The following is a 23,383-nucleotide window of genomic DNA, read 5'->3' on the forward strand; positions in this document are numbered from 1 at the left end:
CATAGTTTTCACTTTACCTTTAGAACAGAGAGGACAGGAGGGGTGAACACATAAAGTTCCTGATCACAAATCTTTGCGCCAATGTTCTGGAATAAATTTTAAGCCAGAACTTGCAGTATGGCCCTCAAAAAAGTTAGCTGCAGGAAATTTGGAGTTAATGTAGACTGTTTTTGTGCTTTAAATTTTCTTGTTTGCTTTCCATTGTACACAAAACTTCTGTATGAAAATTTACACATAACACTGTAAGAACATGAGCTGACACAAAGTGTTACCTAAACATTGAGGCTGCAGTATATACTCATCAGGGTAAGATATGTGCAAGTCCTTACCAGGTGGAGGTGCAGTCTGTTTTCTCTCTTCAGTCATTAAGTCACCATTCAAAATATTGGTCCTGTGCTGGAGCAGTGCTTCTATCAGCTCAAAGCTGTCGAACCCCAGTAGGTCAAAAAGCTATGAAACAAATTACAAATTATTAGTTCTTTGTAAGGAGGGGGTTGGGGGGGGGGGGAGGGAGGTAGGTAGATAGAGGGAGAGAGAGAGAGAGAGAGAGAGAGAGAGAGAGAGAGAGAGAGAGAGAATTATTGTATTTCTGAGGAATAAATCAAGACTGTGTGTGTGAATGACACTGCTTAAGTAGTTGGAGTGGTGTGAGAGTAGGAGTACCCATTTACAATCCCAATCAGCCATGTCTCCATAGAGCACACAAGTACAGGGCTTCTACGTGATAACTTTGCTATTCACAATAAAGTGCCTGGCAGAGGGTTATTAAATCTCCTTCAAGCTGTCACAAGGAAAAATGCCTTTGTTTTAACGATTGACACTCCAATTCACGTATCATGTCTGTGGCACTATCCCTATTTCGTGATAATATGAAACGAGCTGCCCTTCTTTGTACTTTGCACAGCAATACTTCAGAATAGGGTGGACAAGCGTGGAGTAAACAGTCTCTTTAGTAGAACTATTGCACAGTCTTCTAAGTGTTCTGCCAATGAATCGCGGTCTTTGGTTTGCTCTATCCACAACATCATCTATGTAATCATTCCAGTTTAGGTTATTTGTCATTGTAATCCCTAAGTATTTAGTTGTATTTTCAGCCTTCAGATTTGTATGACTTATCGTGTAATTGAAATTTAGCAAATTTCTTTTAGTACTCATGTGAATAACTTCACACTTTTCTTTATTTAGGGTCAATTGTCACTTTTTGCACCATACAGATATCTCATCTAAATCATTTTGCAATTTGTTTTGGTCATCTGATGACTTTACAAGATGGTAAATGACAGCATCATCTGCAAACAATCTAACACGGCTATTCAGATTGTCTTCTATGTCGTTAATATAGATCAGGAACAATAGAGGACCTATAACACTTCCTTAGGGAATGCCAGATTTTACTTCTGTTTTGCTTGCTCACTGTCCATCTATTATGACGAACTGTGACCTTTCTGACAGAAAATCATGAATCCGGTCACACAACTGAGGCAGTTTTCGAGAGGCACACAGTTTTGTTACAAGATGCTTGTGAGAAATGGTGTCAAAAGCCTTCTGGAAATCTAAGTGATCAAAACTAGTCAAACTGCCAGTCTACCAAATTTGGCTTTTAGTGCAGTGTGGAGCACACACTGTGACTTACAAAAGGTTTCCAAGTGGGTCAACCTCTTCACAGTGGAAGATGTACACGTAATGAAATAACAGAAAACTGACAGTACCATGAGTTTAATGAAGGGCCTACTGGTCAGCTAATAAGACATAACTATATTGACTGAAACAACATGCAACAGATGTTGAGTGGTAAGTACAGCATGGAAGTGCAATTAAAAAAAGCTTTGACGGTACAAAACAACAACATTAATAAGTAACAGTGATGGAAATGGTTGTATCAAAGTATCACAACAGCATGAATGGGAGACCTCTCAGGCACCATTTCTGAACTGGCATCTGTGACACTGCAACAAGGTGAGTTTATGCTATGTGGGTACTCGAAGAATTGATAGTTCAGCTTCTGCAGTAGCACACTATATTTACCCAATTTCTTCAAACAAAACACACACACACACACACACACACACACACACACACACACACACACACACAGTATGGAATCTGATGCTAATACTGTTTTGGGATGTGAAAAGGCCAATCACCCGTGGGCTACAAGGCACACTGTAAAATTGTGAATGGTCCAAATTCCTGTTGCAAGAGATAAACTGGAACCTGCGATTTGTCAAAACCAATGGCAACTACAGTCTAGAAGATGCTAAATAACCTTCTTTTTAAGTAAGATACAATAGTTGATTCACTTATTCAAACATACATTCCTCTCAATCTTCAACAAATGTTTTCCAATGAAAACTGAGTAGTATAGAACTAATGGTGTGCCAAAGAAATAAAGGAAAACGAATAGTATTGAAATGCCATACAGAAGGGAAAGAAAACTATGGCTATGGCTAATCATAGCTGTGTAAGTGTACAAATATTTTGCGATCTCCATCTGACAACATGTATTTTAAACAAAACATGCCTCCAAAAACTTATACTCCATGAGACATATGCATCACATGTCACTTCATACATGTCCTACTCTATGCAAAGTGTACAGTGTGTTGTGGAATAGCGTGTGAAAAGTTAAAACTGGAGTTGTGTTTGTAAGATGTAATTTGTAGCATGCTGCCCACAGAAGACATCATTTGAATCCTGGTCAGGTATACACACCAATGAAGTGCTAATGTCATTTGTTTACAGTTTAATGTTACTTAATAGGCACAATACATGACCCTGGATGGAGCCACAGCTCTTTATCAACTGCAACTACTTTTTTTTTCAATGAAAAATCTACAACTTGCGTAAACTATTTACAAAACTATAATGCTATGAAAGTATAGGATGATCAATGAAATGTTTAGCTGAAAAAGCAGTATACCTCATTCTGAAGCTCCTCGTTGCTACGTGTAGACTTCAGCATCATTAAAATTGTGTCACACAGTTCCTGTGTCGAAAAGGCTGAGACAACCTTGCCTTCATACTTCTTTATCTGATCTTCCAACCACGACACACCATACTGAAAAATTAATAGCAGTAAATATACAGCTCGGTCCCATAGAAAAGCTAAAATAATGATATTGAAGTTACCTCCTTGTGTTAGTAACTACAGCAATGACACTATCAGTAAACAAGAATTATAAAAGCTACAAGCACAAAGCAGACGAGATCTGACAACTGGCCAGTTAGAGAGGGAGTTACTGTTTAATGTGGACTACAAACCATGGTGTAGCATGACTTTTTCATACTGACAGATCATTGCCAGAGGTGAAAGAAGTGATGAGAGACAGAAAAAATTCTAGGACTGACTGAGGATTGAAGAAGTTTGTATGCTATGAGTGGCATGTTCGTTGACTTCAGATCAAAAATACTAAGTGTGTGAATTTAGTTTTGTGTCATGGGTACAAAATTAGCATCCACACAGACAGTTCAAAGTGATGAACAGTTTTGTTCTCATTAAAGTGATACTGGCCCTTCTCTCTCTCTCTCTCTCTCTCTCTCTCTCTCTCTCTCTCTCTCTCTCTCTCTCTCTCTCTGTGTGTGTGTGTGTGTGTGTGTGTGTGGAGGGGGGAGATAGATGCTATACTCTTGATTGACTATCTGGAAAATTGCAAAATAATGACTGGTTCTTATTTCAAAACATCATTAGACAGTTTGCATAGTGTGTTGAAGTAGATGCAATCAAGAGTAGCTTGGAAACAAGTGCATCCAAACAACGCATGTTGGTGCACAACCTCATAGAAAGATTTTTGCTGCTCTTTATACCTGCAAATCAGCTTCAAGGATAGGAATTCTTGTTGGGTACAGGGGGTTATTTGTGTTGTAAATGAATACTATGCATAATTGGATAAATATTTGTTTTGAGAGGGGATTAAGAAAGAAAAGAAGTAAAGGAAACACATTGAATCCAATGCAGTAATGTTAATACATATTATGTTTTCATAAATAACTCTTCATGATGATGATGATGATGATGACGATGACGTCCCATACTCCGAGGAGCGTAGGGGACGATGCGGGAGAACTGCACCGCTGTACTAGGCAAGGTCCTAGCGGAGGTGGTTTGCCATTGCCTTCCTCCGACCTTAATGGGGATGAATGATGATGATGAAGAAAACACAACAACACCCAGTCATCTCGAGGCAGAGAAAATCCCTGACCCCACCAGGAATCAAACCTGGGACCCCGCGCGTGGGAAGCAAGAACACTAATGGAAGACCACTTTAGTTCAACTAAATATATTACTAAACAAATTTTTATCAATCACTTTATCCTTTTGAAATGCCAGACCCACCTCCTTAGTTACAATGTATTGTCAAAAAGGTAATGCTGAAGGCAACCTTATTTTCAGCACTACTTTCTCCAATGTTTCAAATTAATTATGAACAAAAAACACACAACACTGGTGTAGTATTCTACAGTATTTAATTGCTTTACAATCTGGTTTCCAGCTGTTATGCCATCATCAGATAAGAAGACATTTGTGGCTTTGAAATTTTTGTGTGACCAAATATTTTAAAATAGTGCTTCTACAGAGTATCAAAGATGGTTATTTTCAAGCTCGACGATGGTATAACAGCTGAAAACTGGTTTATAAAATAATAAAAAAAAAAACAATGGAAAATCCAGGATGGAATAATTACAATATTATGAAAGGGATAGACTGCTACTCACCATATAGCCATGTTGACTGGCAGATATGCACTTCAAAAAGACTGTCAAACAAGTAAGCTTTCAACCAAATTAGACAAAACAAACATACAAAAACACATGTGCACGCACAAAAACTAATGGAACACTCAATTAGAAATGCAATTTCAAGACACTTTATTACTTTTGAGTAATGGCCTCCAAGAAGATCCTCGACATTAAATTCTTCGGTTTCTATCCTGTTTTTTTTTTTTTTTTTTTTTTTTTTTTTTTTTTTTTTTAAATTTTGTATGCTGTTGATAAATGGTCGATATTGTCGTTTTATTTAAAAGGCGGTGAAGATGAAATCCACGAGTTCACTAAAATTAATATCTTGCAGCCACATATAAAGCTCACCACTGAGATAGAGAAAAATGAACTACTTACTTATCTTGACATTTCAATAAAGATGGTGTGACCTGGCAGCATTCCTGCAAGTTGTCTGAGCATCGTGTTGTTCCAACATTGGCCAAAATTGTAAATTATATTAATTTTCCTGTCATTAATTACATGCACTCTTTTACCTCTTGTCCATTAAAGAATTTATTATAAACGCCACTAGTTGGATTCTGTGACCCAGGAATTGTTTTGGCTTACTTAATGATAGCTCTGAAAATTTTAGCATTTCGTTGGGAGTGGCTGGATGGTGCTCTTTCCTCACATTCTGACTGGAAATTTTGCTCTGTAACTGCCAGGAATTCAGCAAAGTTTCAATTTTTCTGTGGATCAGAGTGTACAACTACATCTTGACATTCCGAGATCAATTTCGTAGAGATACAGAAGTAATTTTGGATGACAAATGTTTATCTGTGGTAGGGGAAGGTTTGGGCTTTGCAATGACACCCAAGCATTTGCCAGGTTTTTTTTTTTTTTTTTTTTTTTTTTTTTTTTTTTTTTTTTTTTTTAAGTTGCGTCGAACAGGCTGTTTTTAAGCTAACTCCTTATGATGCTGAGGGCGTTAGGAGAGAAGCACATTGTGTGTTGACTGAGGTACGTTCGTCCAGGAGTAATGTAATAGCATCTGAGAGGACATCGATTACAAGGACTGCATTTCAATGATTCTGTTATTTTAGCTGAGTTCTGATGTGGTCTCTCTCTTCACTCATATTACTCTTCTGGTTTGGTATGGTTAACTGAGGTTAATTTGGTGTTAAATTAACAAATGTATTTTCACATGTGTTGACTTCCACTTCCTTTTTATTTAATGACCAGTTCTATAAACAGACAGAGACGTATGTGAGGGGAAGCCCCTTGTTACCAATTATTTCCAATTTGTTTATGGAAGATTTTGAAGAACATGCCTTGGAGTCAGATGCATTAAACCTGCGTGTGGGCTCCCCCCCACCCCCACCCCCACCTTTCAGATATGTAGATGCTACTTCTGTTGTTTAGGCTCATGGAAGTGAGAAATTAAACTCTTTTTAGAACATCTGAATTCAAATCACCAAACATTCCCTTACATTAAAGGCTGGAAAGGATGGCTGCCTTCCCTTCCTTGATGCATTGGTCAGGAGAAAGGTTGACAATACATTGGGGAAACAATTCTCATTGATTTGTATCCAATGGCTGATATTTGTCACTACCTGACTGAATGTGAAGAGTACTGAGTGCCTTGGCTCATACTGCCCATGTCATTTCAGATACTGGAAGTTAGTCAGCTGAATTAGCTTCCTTGAAGTCACCTTTCGCCAAATTGGTTATAGCGAAAGACAGATAAGATATGCATTGCACTACTGACCAACCACGGAATGGGTGAATAATGAAAATAATGAGGTGGAGAACGAAGGGTCAGTCCCATGTCCGGCCACCCTGATTTAGGTTTTCCTTGATTTCCCTAAATCGCTTCAGGCAAATTCTGGGCTGGTTCCTTTGAAAGGGCATGGCCGACTTCCTTCCCCATCCTTCCCTAATCCAATGAGACCAATGACCTCTCTGTTTGGTCTCTTCCACCAAATCAACCCACCCACTCCTCAAATCCAACTTATGCTTTGTCACCGGCCATCCTATGGAATATAGGAACACAGAGATTCTGGCAGGTACATCAATTAACGAGTAAAGTGTTATTAAGGAGATGGTTGCAATTAATTAGCAAATGATCATGTAAATAGAGATTAAAGTTTCTGCTTAAATGCTGCTTAGAATTCTACTCTCTCTCTCTCTCTCTCTCTCTCTCTCTCTTCTACCCCCCCCCCCCCCCCCCCAGGTCAAACAACTAAAGGACAGAGTTAACGCTACTGCAAGCATTGGTAATTAATATCAATAGCTTCTGATGTTGGTCATCTCTGGTTGTGTAGTGTCACTACTGTTTCCAATGTCTGTGTGTGTGTTTTTGTTGTCTTTGTGCCTTGAAAATAAAAAATTGTGGACCTCATGAAATATCTGTGGCTGTAGAAGACATCGCGGAACCGATTTCCCAAAATCTGTTTGCACATTTATTGACCAGTAGAAACTCAAGTTTCACAGCTAGATAACAAACTAGCAGTCACAAATGTTTAGTGCAAATCAACCATAATTGATGTTATCATTAGGGAAGATTCTAGCCACACTTTGATGGATAAATACCCTTATTTTCCTGCTATGTTAGATAGGCTAATGGAATTAAACCCCTGCGACAATGTACACGAGTGTGCACTCCACTCTGTTACCCAAGTAGGTCAGGAAAAATATGTAGGTTATCCCATCCTATTTTTTGCCATGAACCACATGTAAACTATAGGTGAGTTTAAAAAAAAAAATCATCATTCACAACTTAGTTCATTTCATGATAAGACTGCACAAGCATTTAAAAACGCCAATGATAGAGTAGGCTTCCGCACTAAGAAAAGTGCGGTTCATGTCTCCCTCTCTCTCTGGAAAAAAAAAAGACTAATAAATATAACAGAGGTGGTGTCTGCAAGTTAAAATGTGGGTCTTGCCAAAACTACTATACTGGCAGATGGAGCACGGCTACATCATACATCTCAGAGAGTTAAATTATGCAAGTAATTCCAGAGTGTTAGGCTGCCATACTTACCTTGGCGTGTTTTGAAGCAAACTTTCTATTGGTCTGGGGGCTCGTATCTGCCCCATTAATAGCACTGCTGTGCAGAGCCTTGACAGCTTCATATCCCATGCTGAAACCAGCAGGAAGTGCTTTAGCCCCAACAGATGGAGTGAGATCTGCAAGGGAGCTTGTGTCTGGGAGGTAGATGTTCAGTTCAGGTAACTTTGGAAGCACTATATAAGCGGGTCGGGTTCGCTTACGACTGGTCCCACTGCCATCATACGACAGGTAGTCTGGTAGATCATCCGGCAATTCCTGGCGAATCTTCTTCACACACTGGAGTAAAAAAAATTGCAATATGTATAAGTTCTTTATACATAATAATAATAATAATAATAATAATAATAATAATAATAATAATCAGCAGCAGCAGCAGTAACTAAACACTAATAAATGACCAGAAGTTGAAGCCCTACACCATTTTAGCCCAGAAATGGTTCAAGTCCACTCCACTTGGCTCCACCGATATAAGCTCCCCTCTGGGCATTGAGGACAGCATGTAATAATCTGTGCGAGACCATACTTGCAAGATCTAGGGAACCCAAGCTGTACACAGTTTTGTTGCAACTAGCAACAAAAAGGCCCAAGTCAAGTACCAGATTTCCAAGTGGTCCAACTCTCCTCAGATCCAGCCAAGAGCTCTTCTGTTTATGGGATTCAGTGGGGGTTTTCTCTATCTGGGAAGTGGCTCATCTCTCAAAGGTGGTAGAAGTTCTAATAATACTGTTGCTCCACTCAACTCATGGAAAGGCCATTTGTACACCATGAAGTGGGTGTCTTACAGAAGTGGGTAGTCTGGCTCTTCCCTCTCCTTGTAGGCTGCCATTTCCCTTGTTGATTAGTGTGAATGCAATGACAAAGTTTCTACATCTACATACATACTCCATAAGTCACCGTACGGTGCTTGATGGAGGGTACCCTGTACCACAGCTATTTGCTTCCTTTCCTGTTCCACATGTAGAAGAGCAAGGGAAAACAACTGTCTATTTGCCTCCTCATGCGTCCTAATTTCTTGTATATTATCTTCCTGGTCCCTATGTGAAATGTATGTTGGCGGCAATTGGAGCATCCTGCAGTCAGCTTTAAATGTCGGTTCTCAAAACTTCCTCAGTAGTCGTAAATGAATGTCTTCTTCCCAACAGGGATTCCCACTTGAGCTAGCAAAGCATATCTGTAACACTTTGAATGCTTATCAAACTTACTGGTAAGAAATCTAGCAGCTCACCTTTGAATTGCTTTGTCATCTTCTTTCAATCCAACCTGGTGCAGAGCCACAAAACACTAGAGCAATACTCCTCAAGAATATGTTGCACTAGTGTCCTATATGTGGTCTCCTTTACTGATGAACCACACTTTCCTAAAATTCCCCCAATAAACCAAAGTCTACCATTCGCCTTCCCTACCAGTCCTCACATGCTCATTCCATTTCATATCAATTTGCAACATTACACACAAATATTTAGACGACGTGATTGTGTGAAGTAGAACACTACTAATGCTGTATCTGAACATTATAGGTCTGTCTTTCCTACTCCTCCAAATTAATTAACATTTTTCTACATTAAGAGCCAGCTGCCATTCATCACACTAACTAGAAATATTATCTAGGTCATCTTGTATCAACCTACAGTCACTTATCTTCGGCACCTTCCTGTACACCACAGCATCAATAGTGAACAACCACAGATTGCTGCCCATCCTGTCTGCCAGGTCATTTTATGTATACAGAAAATATCAATGGTCCTATCACACTTACCTGGAGCACTCCTGATGTTACCTGTCTCAGATGAACTCTCACCACTGAGGACACCATACTGGGTTCTATTACTTACGAAGTATTTGAGCCAGTTACATACCTGGGAGCCTATTCTGTAAACACACAATGTTTTTAACAGTCTGCAGTATGGTGTCCGCTGCATTTCTGAAACCTATAAACATTGAATCGGCCTGTTGTCCTTCATCCTCAGTTTCTCAGTCATGGGTGTTGTAAGCAGCCAGGTATCAATCTGTTGCATTTTATTTTGAGCACAGTCCAGTTTCTTGGTATGTGCCAATTTACACCACACTATGCTAGCATACTTGCCAGCAGAAAAATGATGGTCACACCTGTAGTTTTCACAAATTATGCTTTGACTCCCGAAGTCATGCTAGTCAACTTTTGAAGAATTTATTTCAACCACTGATCTTCAATTCAGTCTCAGAACAAAGTTCCTGTGAAGTCAGAGCTCTGATTAGGGTAACTCAAACGTAAGTTGTGCTACCTCAGTGTTCCCATATCGTACTTCAACTGGAGGCGTCAGCTTCCTCGAGGATTGTTCGATGTGAAAATGGAAAAATACAAAGGTTTATTTTACTAGGATTTGGTTTAAGTCGCTTTTCTGGTGACACAAAGTTTTGAGTGATCCCATACACTTTTTTTTTTCTCCACCTCAAGTGATTTTTCTCATGAAGCTGTTAACAGTGCAGATATAGCTATTCGTACTTTTGGCTACAAATTATAATCTGTGACAACTCTTAAATCTGCACACTTAATAAGTGTAAGTAAAATATTCAACCTGCGTTGTGGTTCAGACAAAGATGAAGCAAGTAAACTACTCATGGACTAATGGCAAAATTTCCACTCTTGTGCAAGTACAGATCTCTCACCGCCTAATAATGAAAGTTTAAATAAATTGATAACAGGGTAGAAACTTTGTTATTAGCCTTCAAGTTGTGCCCACGGAGGAAATCACAGCCAGCATGAAAAAAGGCACTCACAATGTGAACGTGCTACCAGCTGAAGGAATACATATAGAAGCATAAGAGTATTAGCTCACATGGAGCCTCTAAAAAGTAATGTAATCGTGGGTGAGAGGAATGCTACAAAACACCTGCATGAGGGTGATAGTATTTCCATACTCCCCACTGATAAGAGAAATGGAACAGCAGTTGTGATATGGGTGACAATCACAATAAGACTAAAGTTATTAGATCTACATAAATGTCAGAAGCTTAGTAAGGACCCCACTGACAAAGTTCTTAGAACTGTTACGTGGTTAATAAAATCATCAATCGAGTGGAGCACTCAGAAATGTTTGTTCAGTTCAGTTGCACTAGCACTCAGACTCTCTTGGGTAAACGAAAAATGAAAAAGAAAATGATCGGCTGAGGCCTATAGTAAGCAGTACCGTTTCTCACACGATTACCGAGGTCTCAGCAACACTGTTATGACTGCTTGTAGGTCAATTAAGACTCTTACAGTAAGAATTTGGCACATTTCATCAATAAATTATATGGTATCATGGTTTAGCTGGAGGACATATTAGCCAGTTTTGATGTGGTGTATTGTTTACAGTAGTTCCAGTTAATGAGATGTTGGAACAGCTGGATCAGGTTCTTCCTTGCAATGTTGCAGAACTGTTTTAAATATTGTGTCTCAATCATATACTCTGAAGCAACAATGAGTCTTCCAAACAGACGAGTGACATCGATGTGGAAAGCCCCTTAAGCCCAGTTACAGCATCGATCTTTAATAAAAGGAGAGGAACAGGTATTAGGAACTGCAAAAAAAAAAAAAAAAAAAAAAAAAAAAAAAAAAAAAAAAATCTGGTACATGGTTTCTTTATGAGGGTTGTAACATCTGTGTAGTGGAGACGTGGCAAAGAGGAACAAGGTCATTTTCATTAACATTTTGATTAGTTTAACCTGAGGCTTCAATTCACTATGGAGCAAGATGTAGATGGCAGATTACATTTCCTTGAAGTTCTAATGTTCAAGAAAAAAGAAAGAAGCTTGTGCCACATGGTATACTGCAAAATGGTTCAAATAGCTCTAATCACTATGGCACTTAACATCTGAGGTCATCAGTCCCTCCCCTAGACTTAGAACTACTTAAACCTAACTAGCCTACGGACATCACACACATCCATGCCCGAGGCAGGATTAGAAACCTGCCACTGTAGCAGCAGCAAAGTTCCGGACTGAAGCGTCTAGAACAGCTCGGTCACAGCGGATGGCTCACTGTATACTGCAAACACATCAAAAATGCCTATAGACCATTACCTACAAGAGAATGAAAATCGCCACACACAGTGAAAGAAAGATGGTGTAAAAAAATTAGAGGATAGAACAAGGAACCAGAGCTGCTCAATGCAGAATCAGAATACTTCACCAACATTGCTCAGGAATGGATATTTGCCCACTAAGATAGTAAGAACATTAAGACGTCCACAAAAAGAGAACAGAAAAAGACCATGGTGATGTACAAATGACTGAAACATCCAAGGTTTCCTGCTGTTCATTATAAGATATTACTGAGTGCAAGGAAAGATCTTGACAAAGCAGAGCACCACTGTGACCTACAAATCATTGAGGAAGTTGCAGAAAACCCAGAGTTAGCCAAACATGCCTGTAAACTGCTGGATCAGTGGGAACTGCAATTGAGGAGACATGTACAAGGGTACCAATATTACTACTAAAAAAAGGGGGCATTGAAAAATGACAATTAGACCGCAACAGCAACTGCAAAAGGGGAGAAACAGAGATCAGTTGTTGTGGAACATGCTTTGCAGCTAGAAGACCACCTGATTCAATTTGAAAAGACTATTACAGCAGTCACAAGTGAGTAACATGAAAAACTCTATAGAGTTTGCTATACACCACAACATTTTTAACCAGAAGAAGGGGTGTGTGAAACTAAATGTTATCTGGAATCCCATGCTGAATAAGATAGGTAACACTCTTCCACCATGGGGTGACACCAACGGTGAACAACATCAACTGGCAACGACCAATTGCATACAAATTTTCAAAACACAACTTCACACTTTTATGTGCAAGCGCACAGAATGGAATTTTATACCTGTCAGTAGAGCCAATGTGTACACTGGACCTATGCTACAACCCCTTGAAAATGCTCTCTACAGACAGTGCTGAAACATTGAGTTCCAGGAAGAAATTCATCTGAACACCGTGTAATAGACTGGGATATTTTGGTAATTGTGACACTTCTAGATATGAAAGTTTACATTTTACATCTGTCTTGCATTTTGTTGCTATCTTTCTTTTCTTGTCTAGAACTCAATGTTCCTCATTATTTCTTCTACTCTATTCTTCAAATGCTACCTACATACATGGCAGTCAGTGCTGCACAATCTTAACACTTTCTGTTTTAACAGCTGATTCTCCAAACAACTGAAAACTTTGCTCTCTCAGGCACGCCAGGGGTTTCAATCTGGGATTCTGTTTCTCCTCTACCTTTCCATTCTGTTTATCTTCTCCTTTTATACATTATATTGTCCTGTCAACACAACTACATAACATACCTGTAGCACAACCTGCCAACTCTGACTGTATCAAATCTCCTCCAGGATGGGTAAGGGTCTGCCAAGCACTGTTGGCAAGTGGAGTGACTCAGGCCTTGCGATGCAAATTGAGGAGCTACTTGATTGAGAAGTAGCGGCTCTGGTCTCATAAACTGACATACGGCCGGGAGAGCGGTGTACTGACCAAGTGCCCCTCCATATCCGCATCCAGTAACACCTTCACGCTCAGGATGACACGGCAGACAGTAAGTACTGTTGAATCTTCCAAGACCTGTTTTGATGGAGTTTAGTTTAGATGCCCACTGCCGTAATACATTCTGACAGTACACTTTCTATTACACATGTATCAGAAGCTTTGTTTTGAAAACTTCGCAAAGTTTACAAAAAAGCAGCTATGATATTTTTGCTCTCCTTTTAATTTACTTCCCTGTACATCCAGTCACTGTCTTTAGTTGTTCTAAATAGAATAAAACTCAGAGTTTCTATAACTACATTGTAATAATATTTGTATGATAGTACAGAATGCTACTCACTGCAGTGGAGGCAATGAAAGGCAGACAGGTACACGGAAACGAGGACACCTGATGTTATCAGCTATCGGACTGAGTCTTTCATCAGATGTAGACAAAAATGTCCGAATGTGTGAGTGTGTGTTTTCTCTGCATTATAAAAATGACTTACATTAGTCCAGCAGCTGCTAATATCAAGCAGTTTTCTTTCAATGCACCTGCCTGCCACTTACTGCCTTCTCTATGTAGTGAGCAGCAATCTGTCCAATTACATATTGTTTTATTCCATCCGGGATTTCGCATTATTTTCCATTATTTTCTTTTCAATGTCTACTGATATAACTTATTTAAAAACAGCAATTACTCAAACATACTCCTATCTGGAACTTGGTATACTGCTTCTTAAGGAACTTGGCATTATAACATTGTATGAGCAAACACTGTCTTACTACCCGCTGGGAGTATCATTCCCACCACCCACCAAGGAAACCATCAGTCCCAACAAACTCTGTCAACATCTCAATGCTACCAGACCCTGCTTAGCTGCCTGACTATCTCACATAGAAGCCACTACTTATGAATATCCTCTTTTGACTCCCAACACTACTGTGAGACGAGGTACTGGCAGAAGTAAAGCTGTGAGGATGGGGTGTGAGTCATGCTTTGGTAGCTCAGTTGGTAGAGCATTTGCCCACGAAGGCAAAGGTCCCAAGTTCGAGTCTCGGTCCGGCACATGGTTTTAATCTGCCAGGAAGTTTCACCACTGTGGCCTGTCTTCAAAAACCACATCCCTGCAGAATTCTCAGTTGTCTCAGAAGGCCTCACTAACAATCCAAAACTCAATTTTAAACATGCTGTATTTGTAAAGGATCTACTTTCCTTTACACTGTTCCTTCAGTGGAGCTATTCTCTGCCATAGCTAGTCCACAGAACAAACTGAGCCATGTCTTCACTTGTTTCAAGCTTGGTCCAAGCCTGATGCTTCCTTCCCACTTCCCCGTCTATCCTCTCATTCCTTAGCAACTTAAAAAGGAAATTCTGGTTTTCCACCTAGCTTCAACTTCCTTCCTAATGAATCAATGCTGCAGCTATGGAAAGAACAGCTGTTCTACACCTCCAACTGTACATACAACTGTAATCTGTGAGGTGCCGAACAGTGTGTGGCAGGGACTACATTGTGCACCAGTATTATTTTCCTCCTTCCTATTACATTTAAGCATGGTACATGGGGAGAAAGACTGTCAGCACCCATCTGTATGAACAACACTTTCCCTAATTTCAGCATCGTGGTCATTATGCGAGATGTATGTTGAAAGAAGTGGTATGTTTCTGGGCCTGCTCTGGACAATGGGCTCTTGGGATGTGTGTAACATACTTCTTGTGACATCTCCTATTGCATTCTGTAGAACATTTCTGTGCCATTCTTACACCAACTAAAGCAACCCAGGAGGAACTGTGCAGCTCAGTAAGGGCTGCAGACTAACAAAAAATACTCAATAACTAATCAAATGAGGATTTTGTAAGTGATCCCTTTCAAGTGTAGATTACACTTCTTTTTAGTATTCGTCCAATAATTCTGAGTCTGACATCTGTCTTCGGTACGACTAGGTGTATGTTGTCATCCCACTTTCAATTACTCTGGACAAAAACCACAAGACACTTGAAGGCCATGACTGATATGAGTAATCGGTACTGTTTTTTCAGTCAAACAGTATCAGGTCCTTTATCCTATTTATGAACATTACATTACATTTATGTGTGTTCAAAGTTAGATGCCAGTTCTTGAACCAGGCACCAATCATCTTCAAGTCCCTCTGCATTTCGTAACACATTTCTAATGGTGTCACTTCCTGTACATCGATGTGAATGTGGACGTTACCCAGTTGTTCATTTATATGCACCATGAGCCCAGCGAGTCTAAATACATCAGGCAATGCCTTTGCTTGTGGCACTGCCTGTCCATTAAGAACGACATACTGAATTCTGTCCACAAAGAAGTATTCAGTGCAACTGTATGTCTGTTCTGCTATTTTGTATGCACACATTTTCTTTACTAGGCAGCTGCATTGAAGACCTACCAGCTCATGAGAAACACAACATCAGTTTCAACCACTCATGATCTAAAAATTAATCATGAGTGTGTCATTCTTCCCATTTGCAAGGGCTTTACCACAACAGTCACAAATAACTGCACTTCGTTACCGAGAGTGTCAAGACTACTTTCAGATACCTTCAATTACAAATCTTACCTATCATTTCCCCTGCAGAAGTTGAGCAGCATCTACAACAACTACTCAAAATATAAGGTCCCTCGCCTGAGTCTACCTCCCTTTTCCAACCAGCAACCCCCATAAACTCACTTGTTACCAGCTCCCAAGGTCCCACAAACAAACTCCATCTGTCTCCTTACCAGTTATCATACTACGGGCGGTTGCAACTCTGACACACAATGATTCCTCTGCTATGGAATAACAGTACCTTGAACCAACTGCCTGCTAGCTAGCTGGTTAGTTAGTTAGTTAGCTAGTTTCACAGATTACTTGCACAACTTTTCTTGAAATGGTTTGGAACAAGTAAGTTTACAGTCTGTATATACAGGATTTATTTGCTGCTGGCCATTTACAGGTTACAAAATAGTACGAAAAATTGAATTTGATACGACTGAACATACTTGGTTTTTAACACTACCCATGTAACTAGTGATACACTTCAATTTAGTGCTTTACCTCACTTGCACTTCCTGCCTCTCCCCCGCACTTAATACCCAAGACATTAATCAGTTCCTCCACCACCTCACAAGTTTCAGTCACATTACCATTAGACTCTCTGATTGTCACTATAATGCTGTGTCCATGCACATCAGGATTTCTCAAGCCAATGGCCTTGTTGCCGTGGAACACTCTCTTTCCAAACTTCATACTTGCAGCAAACCCACGATCTCCTCTTTGTTCAGTTTGGCCAAACACTTTGTGACCCATAAATGTTTCTCCTTGTATCAGGCCACACTTTGTCTTGACATCATAGTGCTTTTGAAATCAAACAAAATAAATAAATAAATAAATAAATAAATAATAATAAAGGAGAGAGAATGTAACAATCCAGCGTATTTTGTTATGACTGGGAATAAGTTACAACTGAATGTACTGGAACATTATGTATCATGTAACACTGTGAAAACAAGAATAAATTTCTTTAAATAATCAGAAAAGAATGTTTAAGAAACAAAGTGAAACATAAATTTTGTCTCTTCATATGACTTTTCATTCTTACGAGCCACTGAAGACATACTGCGAAAATGTCTTTAACTTGATAACTGTAGAAGGCAATGTTAGATATGACGTGCCCTCTATCAGTCAACAGCAACAGGCACCAGTCAATTGGTAAGCACATGTTCATCACATCTTCCTTTTCACCTCACACGCCAGCCTGTACCACTCTATCTACCCGCTAATGCCAAGCAGCAGTACAGCTCAGCTGCTGCCGGGGTACTGGTTGTTCTACATTTCCTTTTTGTTGCCCTAAAGAAAGGACCTTCTGTCCCAAACGCTAAGAATACTGCCTGCATCTATATTTATGCTTGCTTACTGGTTCTAATGAAAGTTGTGCAATTTGAAGAAAAGTAGTTGCCAGCTTATTCACCTCTTGGGAAATTTAATCACTTTTTCATCACTGTTTCTTTTAACCTAATACATAATTCAAACATGTAATTAATGAACACACACTCTTTCAAGATCAATTTCTCTCTGCAACATACCTCGAATGCCTTATCAGCAAGTCCCGGTGTGACAAATCCAAATGATTGTCGCAATACAGCTAGATGTTTCTGAGTTACTATCCTTTCATTTAAGAAGAGGTGAAGCAAGAAAGCAGCAGCTTCGTCTACAATTTCTTTGCTTTGGTCACCACCTGTATAAAAACACAATAAACAAACAAATTTACAGAAAGTGGTATCATGTTGGTGTCCTAGCAGACAGTGAAGCACATCATGTGGGTAACTTGGCCGGGTTATAGGAGTTAAATATAATGACAATGGGACACAAAACCAAGCTGTACATGTTGTGAACTATGTGGCAGCCAATTAACAGCATCATGAAAGTTCTCATTATGGAGTAATGTTGTATGGTTTAACCCAATTCTGAACTATGTCACGAATCAATGAAGATTGCCAATATTCTTTCATAAGCTCCAGAACTTGTTCAAAACTTCGTCATTAAATGCTTAGCAACAGCAACAAGAAAAATTAACATTTTCGAATGATTTGAAATTAATTCTCTGGACACAAATCTTGACATCAGCTGTACTAGATATAGATCTACTGCCCAACAGTGTCATACAAAAATTTGTGCGGAACTGGGACTCGAACCTGGATTTCCTGCTTATTGCCGGAGGTCACTTTGACTAGTTCGGCTACCCATAAATGCTCCACGATCCCTCATTCTCTTATCCTCCTTGTTGCAAGAATCCAAGTACTGTTGTGAAATTTAGGTAACGAATTCAGTGGACTATGGTGTAAGGATGTGGACAGTGTGACATGTGGAAGTTTGGGTCGGTCCAGGAGGCGTGCATAGATAGCTGAACTGGTCAAGGCGACAGCTTGCTGGGTTTCAGTCCCAGTGTGGCAACAAATTTTCACATGTTACTAGTGGGTAGTAGATCGATACCTAAAAGGTGATATCAAAGAATATGCATCCAATGAACTACTTTTGAATTATTTTGGGCAGCTGTGTACTGTCAATAGTGACTATTCTTTCAGAAACACATGCAAATTTTCAAATTAATTACACAATAAACAACTCTTCGAGTATTTTATGGAAAAACAGAATATATAACATACATAAAGGATGCTCCGAATTTCATGAACACAAATTAAAGAAAAATTAACAGAGTCAATAAATATAAATATCTTGGTGAAGGAATGGGTACGACAGGGAGGCTAATAAACACAGGTAAGTATGCTGGTAATGGACTTAGAGTGGACTAAAGATCCTTACAATAAGAGATCCATATAATTTGAAGCATTATAATACAGCAATAAAACCAAAATGTTTATATGCAGCCAAACATCTGGGTATGATAAAGGTAGGAGGGGGAAAAAAAAGACATGGAAAAAAGAGACGAAAATACTAAGAAAAATACTGGGGCTAATGCAACACAATGGTACATACAAGAACAGGTGTAATGAAGATCTGAACAAGAAAACTGAACCTTTAAATACAATAATGAGAAAATGCAAAGTGCTGTTTTAAGGCCATTTGTTTTCAATGAATGAAAATAGGATATACAAGAGATAATAAACAAGTCAACTAGTAAAGAATTTCTTTGATGCAAGTAGCCTGAAGGAATTAGAAGTTATATGAAAGCAATGAATAGTGAGGAACATGAAATTCTGAACAGAGACATGTTCTGAAATGTGTTTTGGTTTTCCATCTTCACAAAAAACAAAGAAAACTGGAGCAAAGTGGTCAGAAGTTCTCTGCCTGAAAGAAAAATTACTGAAAAAGCTGCAAGTTAAATCAGAAGTAGTTATTTATGAAGTATATAGGAGTCCCATTTTGAATTGTTAATAATAATAATAATAATAATAATAATAATAATAATAATAATATGGTAGCAATAAATACAAGAGGTTGATTTGAAAGCACAGTTGTACAGATCCAAGTACTTTGGAATAATAGTACTAGCTGTAGGCTAATAAGTCCACAACACTAATACTCAAATCTCAAGGTTTGAGTCCTTGTTTTTTGGACACTCAGTTTTAATATGCAATCCCCAGACTGCAGCAAACCCATTACTCTGAAATATCCTTTCCTTCAGCTGTGCTAGTCTATAAAGGGATGCGGGAGAGCTTCTGTGATGTTTGAGAGGAGGAGAAAGTTATGTACAGAATTAATGCTATGAGGAAGGGCTGTCTGTAGGTCACACCTGGATGGGTCGTAGTAGTAGTAGTTGTTACAATAATCATAATAGTGACAATAGTAAGAAAACTTTTCTGAAAAGAGGCATTTATTAAAAACAATATAATCAAAAGGACGGATTGCTACTCACCATTTACAGAACGTCCTGTCTCACAGACAATGAAAAGTCTACTAAACATTTAAGCCAAAAGAAGAAAGCACACACACACATTCACAGCCCACATACACATGGCCACTGTCTCCACCCTCCATAGCCTGACTGACAGACAGCTTGTTATTTGTCATGATCAAGCAGAAAGCAGCTTAGTGGTTCTAACTTATTTTATAGATCTCATAGCTGCTTTCACAGACAGCCCTACCTCTGATGGGATAGGAGATGCCTGTGAGAGGACTGGAGTAGGTGGTGGTTGGAGGATGTATGAAACAGATCTTGCATCTAGATCTATGGCAGGGATATGAGCCATTAGACAAGAGGTTGGGAGTAGTGTGGAGTAGGGATGGGCAAGGATATTGTGTAGGTTCAGTGGGTGCAGGCATACCACTGTGGGAGGGGTGGAGATGATAGTAGGTAGGATATTCCTAATGGCAAGAGGTAGTTGAAACCCTGGTGGAGAATGTGATTCAGTTGCTCCAGTCCTGGGTGGTACTGAGTCATGAGAGGTGTGCTCCTTTGTGGGCGGACAGGGGGTATGTGGGAGATGGCAGGTGACTGGAGAGAGAAGGCTGCTCAGGATAGTTGTTTCTGTACAAGGTTGGAAAGGTAATTTAGACCTGTGAAGCCCTTAGCGAGACACTTGGCATATTTGGATACAGACTGCTCATGACTACAGATGCTATGATCAAAGGTACCTAGGCTGTATGGAAGGTTCTTGGTATGGAATGGGTGGCAGCTGCTGAAGTTGAGGTACTGTTGTAGAAATTTATCAACACTGAAAATAAATTTAATCTTTGTGACAGCTTTTCTGTAAGTATTCGTCTGGGATGCAGTCTTAAAATGAAAGAAATACACACAATAAACAGTTCAGACAAGAAGTGAACACAAGCTTTTGAAATGTAACACTACAGAAAAATACAGAAGCTTAGATTGGTGGATTGGATAACTAAAGAAGGCGACTGAACCAAACTGGCCAGAAAAAGAATTTTATGGTGCACCTTGGTATTTTTTTTTAATAAAAAAAAGAGAGTTGTTAGAACCCATCCTAAGTTATCAATGAATAGACGATTTAATAATGAAGGAAGTTTGGGGAGGTAAAAAATTGTATAGGGAGACCAAGGCTTGGTTCAGTTTATGTGGATGTAGGTTGCACCAGTTATGCGGAAATGATGAGCCTTGCACAGTGTAGACTAGTACGTGGAAATGCATCAGACCAGTCTATGGACCGAAGATCACAAAGACAATAGTGATACAAGGAAATGCAATTGTGTTTATGAATAAGTGAACAAAAGCAATGCATTGTAATGTAGCTAGTGTTAAAAAAATTCAGTTAGACTGACCCACTAGGGACTTTGAAAAATATGGAATGTCTGGAGGGGAAGTACTTACACAGCTGTAATGGTATAAAAGGGTGCTTTGAAAAACAAGAGCAGACATCATTGCTGTTTTAGGAGGTGGGATGTTAGCCATCTTATGGAGCTAGAAATGCGTATCAGTTTAACTAATTGAGAGAGATAATTGCAACATCAGGTTGTATGCTTCCTACAAGAATTCATGTGATGAGCTGTCTGATCAAGTGAGACAGCAAGGAATATGCTCTGGTAGGAATATGTCTTTTTACTGTGCTGCTCAGATACATCTGTTAAGGTTGAGGATGGATTGTTATGTTGACTAGAAAGGTAAAGCAAACAAAGAGCGTGGAAATACTGCATTTGTCTGCATACAGACATAATAGCTGTGCATAAAATGACAAATATATCACATGCAGAAACTCTTAGTTCAGTGACCTTTTCTGCAAAAGACCTTGCAGCATAACATCCATGCTGCATTTTCACAGTCACATGTGCAAAGAAACCATCAAATTTCTTTTAGCAGACCTATCATGATGTCTTAGGATGGCAACACAGACCATCCAGAGTAAACAGAAACTTGCTACACTGTAATGCCCTCCGCTTACTAGTATTGCAAAAAATACGCCATTTAAATGTTGTCCCATGGCTCAGACTTAAGAATTGATGTATAGAAAACTGAAATGACAGCTTGCAGTCATCTATTAAATTCACACACTTGCCTAACTGTTTGATCAGATTAGCTTTGCATTGCAGATAGCCCATTCTGCGGGTGCTATTTGACCTGAGTTACTGGTATTGATACCAGAACACATACAGTTGCCCACACAATTCTCCATCACTGCTGCAATCATCACTGTGATTACAATGCAACAAAAAATCTCGCAACAACAAACAGAATACAATTTCCAATTACATGGTCATATGGCTTGCAGTGCAGAAGCTGGAGTGCACATCACCTTCAGATGATCTATATTTGAACAGTTCTATGCTACTACCTCTACTAACCCCCAGCAGAGAATGTGATTTAGTCTTTCTTTTGGTGCCTTGCCACAAGCCAAGTAGGACAGTAACAACTGCTCTCTTCCAGACAAACACAGCCATATTTGAGTGTCAATATAATCTGCCCCCTCATTCTCTCTTTCTCAACCACTTACAGGACCTGAAAGTTGTATAAAAACTATTTATGTTGCTTTTAGACTCCCCCTCACTATTCTACTCATTTCATAACCTATTACCACCACCAAAGTAATAAAATTTTTGCACATAAACAAAATGACTATCTGGAAATTTACAAGATGCCACATCAAACTTTTAGGTTTCATTAATGAATAGGCCAATAGGCCACCACTGATCATAAAAAATACATACCAGTCATGTCCAAAGCCAACGAACGCAGATGATTTAAAAGCTTCACAACACCTGGTTTTGAGCCATTCAATGTCTCCAGATTTGCACGGATGTCTGCCCAGCTTAAACGCCTATTAAAGGAAGCATACATTTAGAGATAAATTGGAGCATTCTGGAATTAAGGGTAAGGTAATTAGTCGTTTTAAGATGTAGAAAGTACAAAGTTCCTTAATCATTTTATGAAGGAATAAATAAATAAATAAAAATAAAATGCGGAATGAGCATGACATAATAATGGGGAGTACCTTTCAGGCTTCTTTTCCTACATATACACACATACTTTGTAAACCTCTGAAGAGCATGTCAGACAGTACTTACTATTATACTACTTGTTCGGTTTTCTTCCCATTCTACTTTCATAGGGGGTCTGGGAAGAATGATTTGTCAAATGCCATTGTGCACACTGTAATTAGTCTCATTATTCTACAGAAGAATACTGAAGATAAGGTGGATAGATCACGTAACTAATGAGGAGGTATTGAATAGGATTGGGGATAAGAGAAGTTTATGGCACAACTTGACTAGAAGAAGGGATCGGTTGGTAGGACATGTTTTGAGGCATCAAGGGATCACAAATTTAGCATTGGAGGGCAGTATGGAGGGTAAAAATCGTAGAGGGAGACCGAGAGATGAGTACACTAAGCAGATTCAGAAGGATGTAGGTTGCAGTAGGTACTGGGAGATGAAGAAGCTTGCACAGGATAGAGTAGCATGGAGAGCTGCATCAAACCAGTCTCAGGACTGAAGACCACAACAACAACAACAACATGTCTTTAAGAGTGTGTACAGGAGTGATATGTAGTGACCTGAAGACTATATTTAGATTCTTCACACCTGTTCATCTACATGACTACTCTGCAATTCACATTTAAGTGCTTGGCAGAGGGTTCATCGAACCACAATCATACTATCTCTCTACTATTCCACTCCCGAACAGCGAGCGGGAAAAACGAACACCTAAACCTTTCTGTT

The 23,383-nt window shown here is 39.3% G+C and overlaps 1 protein-coding gene across 1 annotated transcript in view; it reads right to left on the minus strand.

Moving 5' to 3' along the window:
* LOC126284092 (activating signal cointegrator 1 complex subunit 3) overlaps positions 1-23,383 on the minus strand; it is a 223,304-nt gene that overhangs the window by 190,407 nt on the left and 9,514 nt on the right. The window contains exons 2-6 of the mRNA XM_049982741.1: positions 22,373-22,482; positions 17,338-17,489; positions 7,742-8,047; positions 2,921-3,058; positions 330-450 (exon numbers count right to left, since the gene is read on the minus strand). Coding sequence (XP_049838698.1) covers positions 330-450; positions 2,921-3,058; positions 7,742-8,047; positions 17,338-17,489; positions 22,373-22,482 — 827 coding nt within the window. The remainder of the gene's footprint in view (positions 1-329; positions 451-2,920; positions 3,059-7,741; positions 8,048-17,337; positions 17,490-22,372; positions 22,483-23,383) is intronic.

Source organism: Schistocerca gregaria, chromosome 8, assembly GCF_023897955.1.
Source record: "Schistocerca gregaria isolate iqSchGreg1 chromosome 8, iqSchGreg1.2, whole genome shotgun sequence".
In the NCBI taxonomy this organism is placed as follows: Eukaryota; Metazoa; Arthropoda; class Insecta; order Orthoptera; family Acrididae; genus Schistocerca; species Schistocerca gregaria.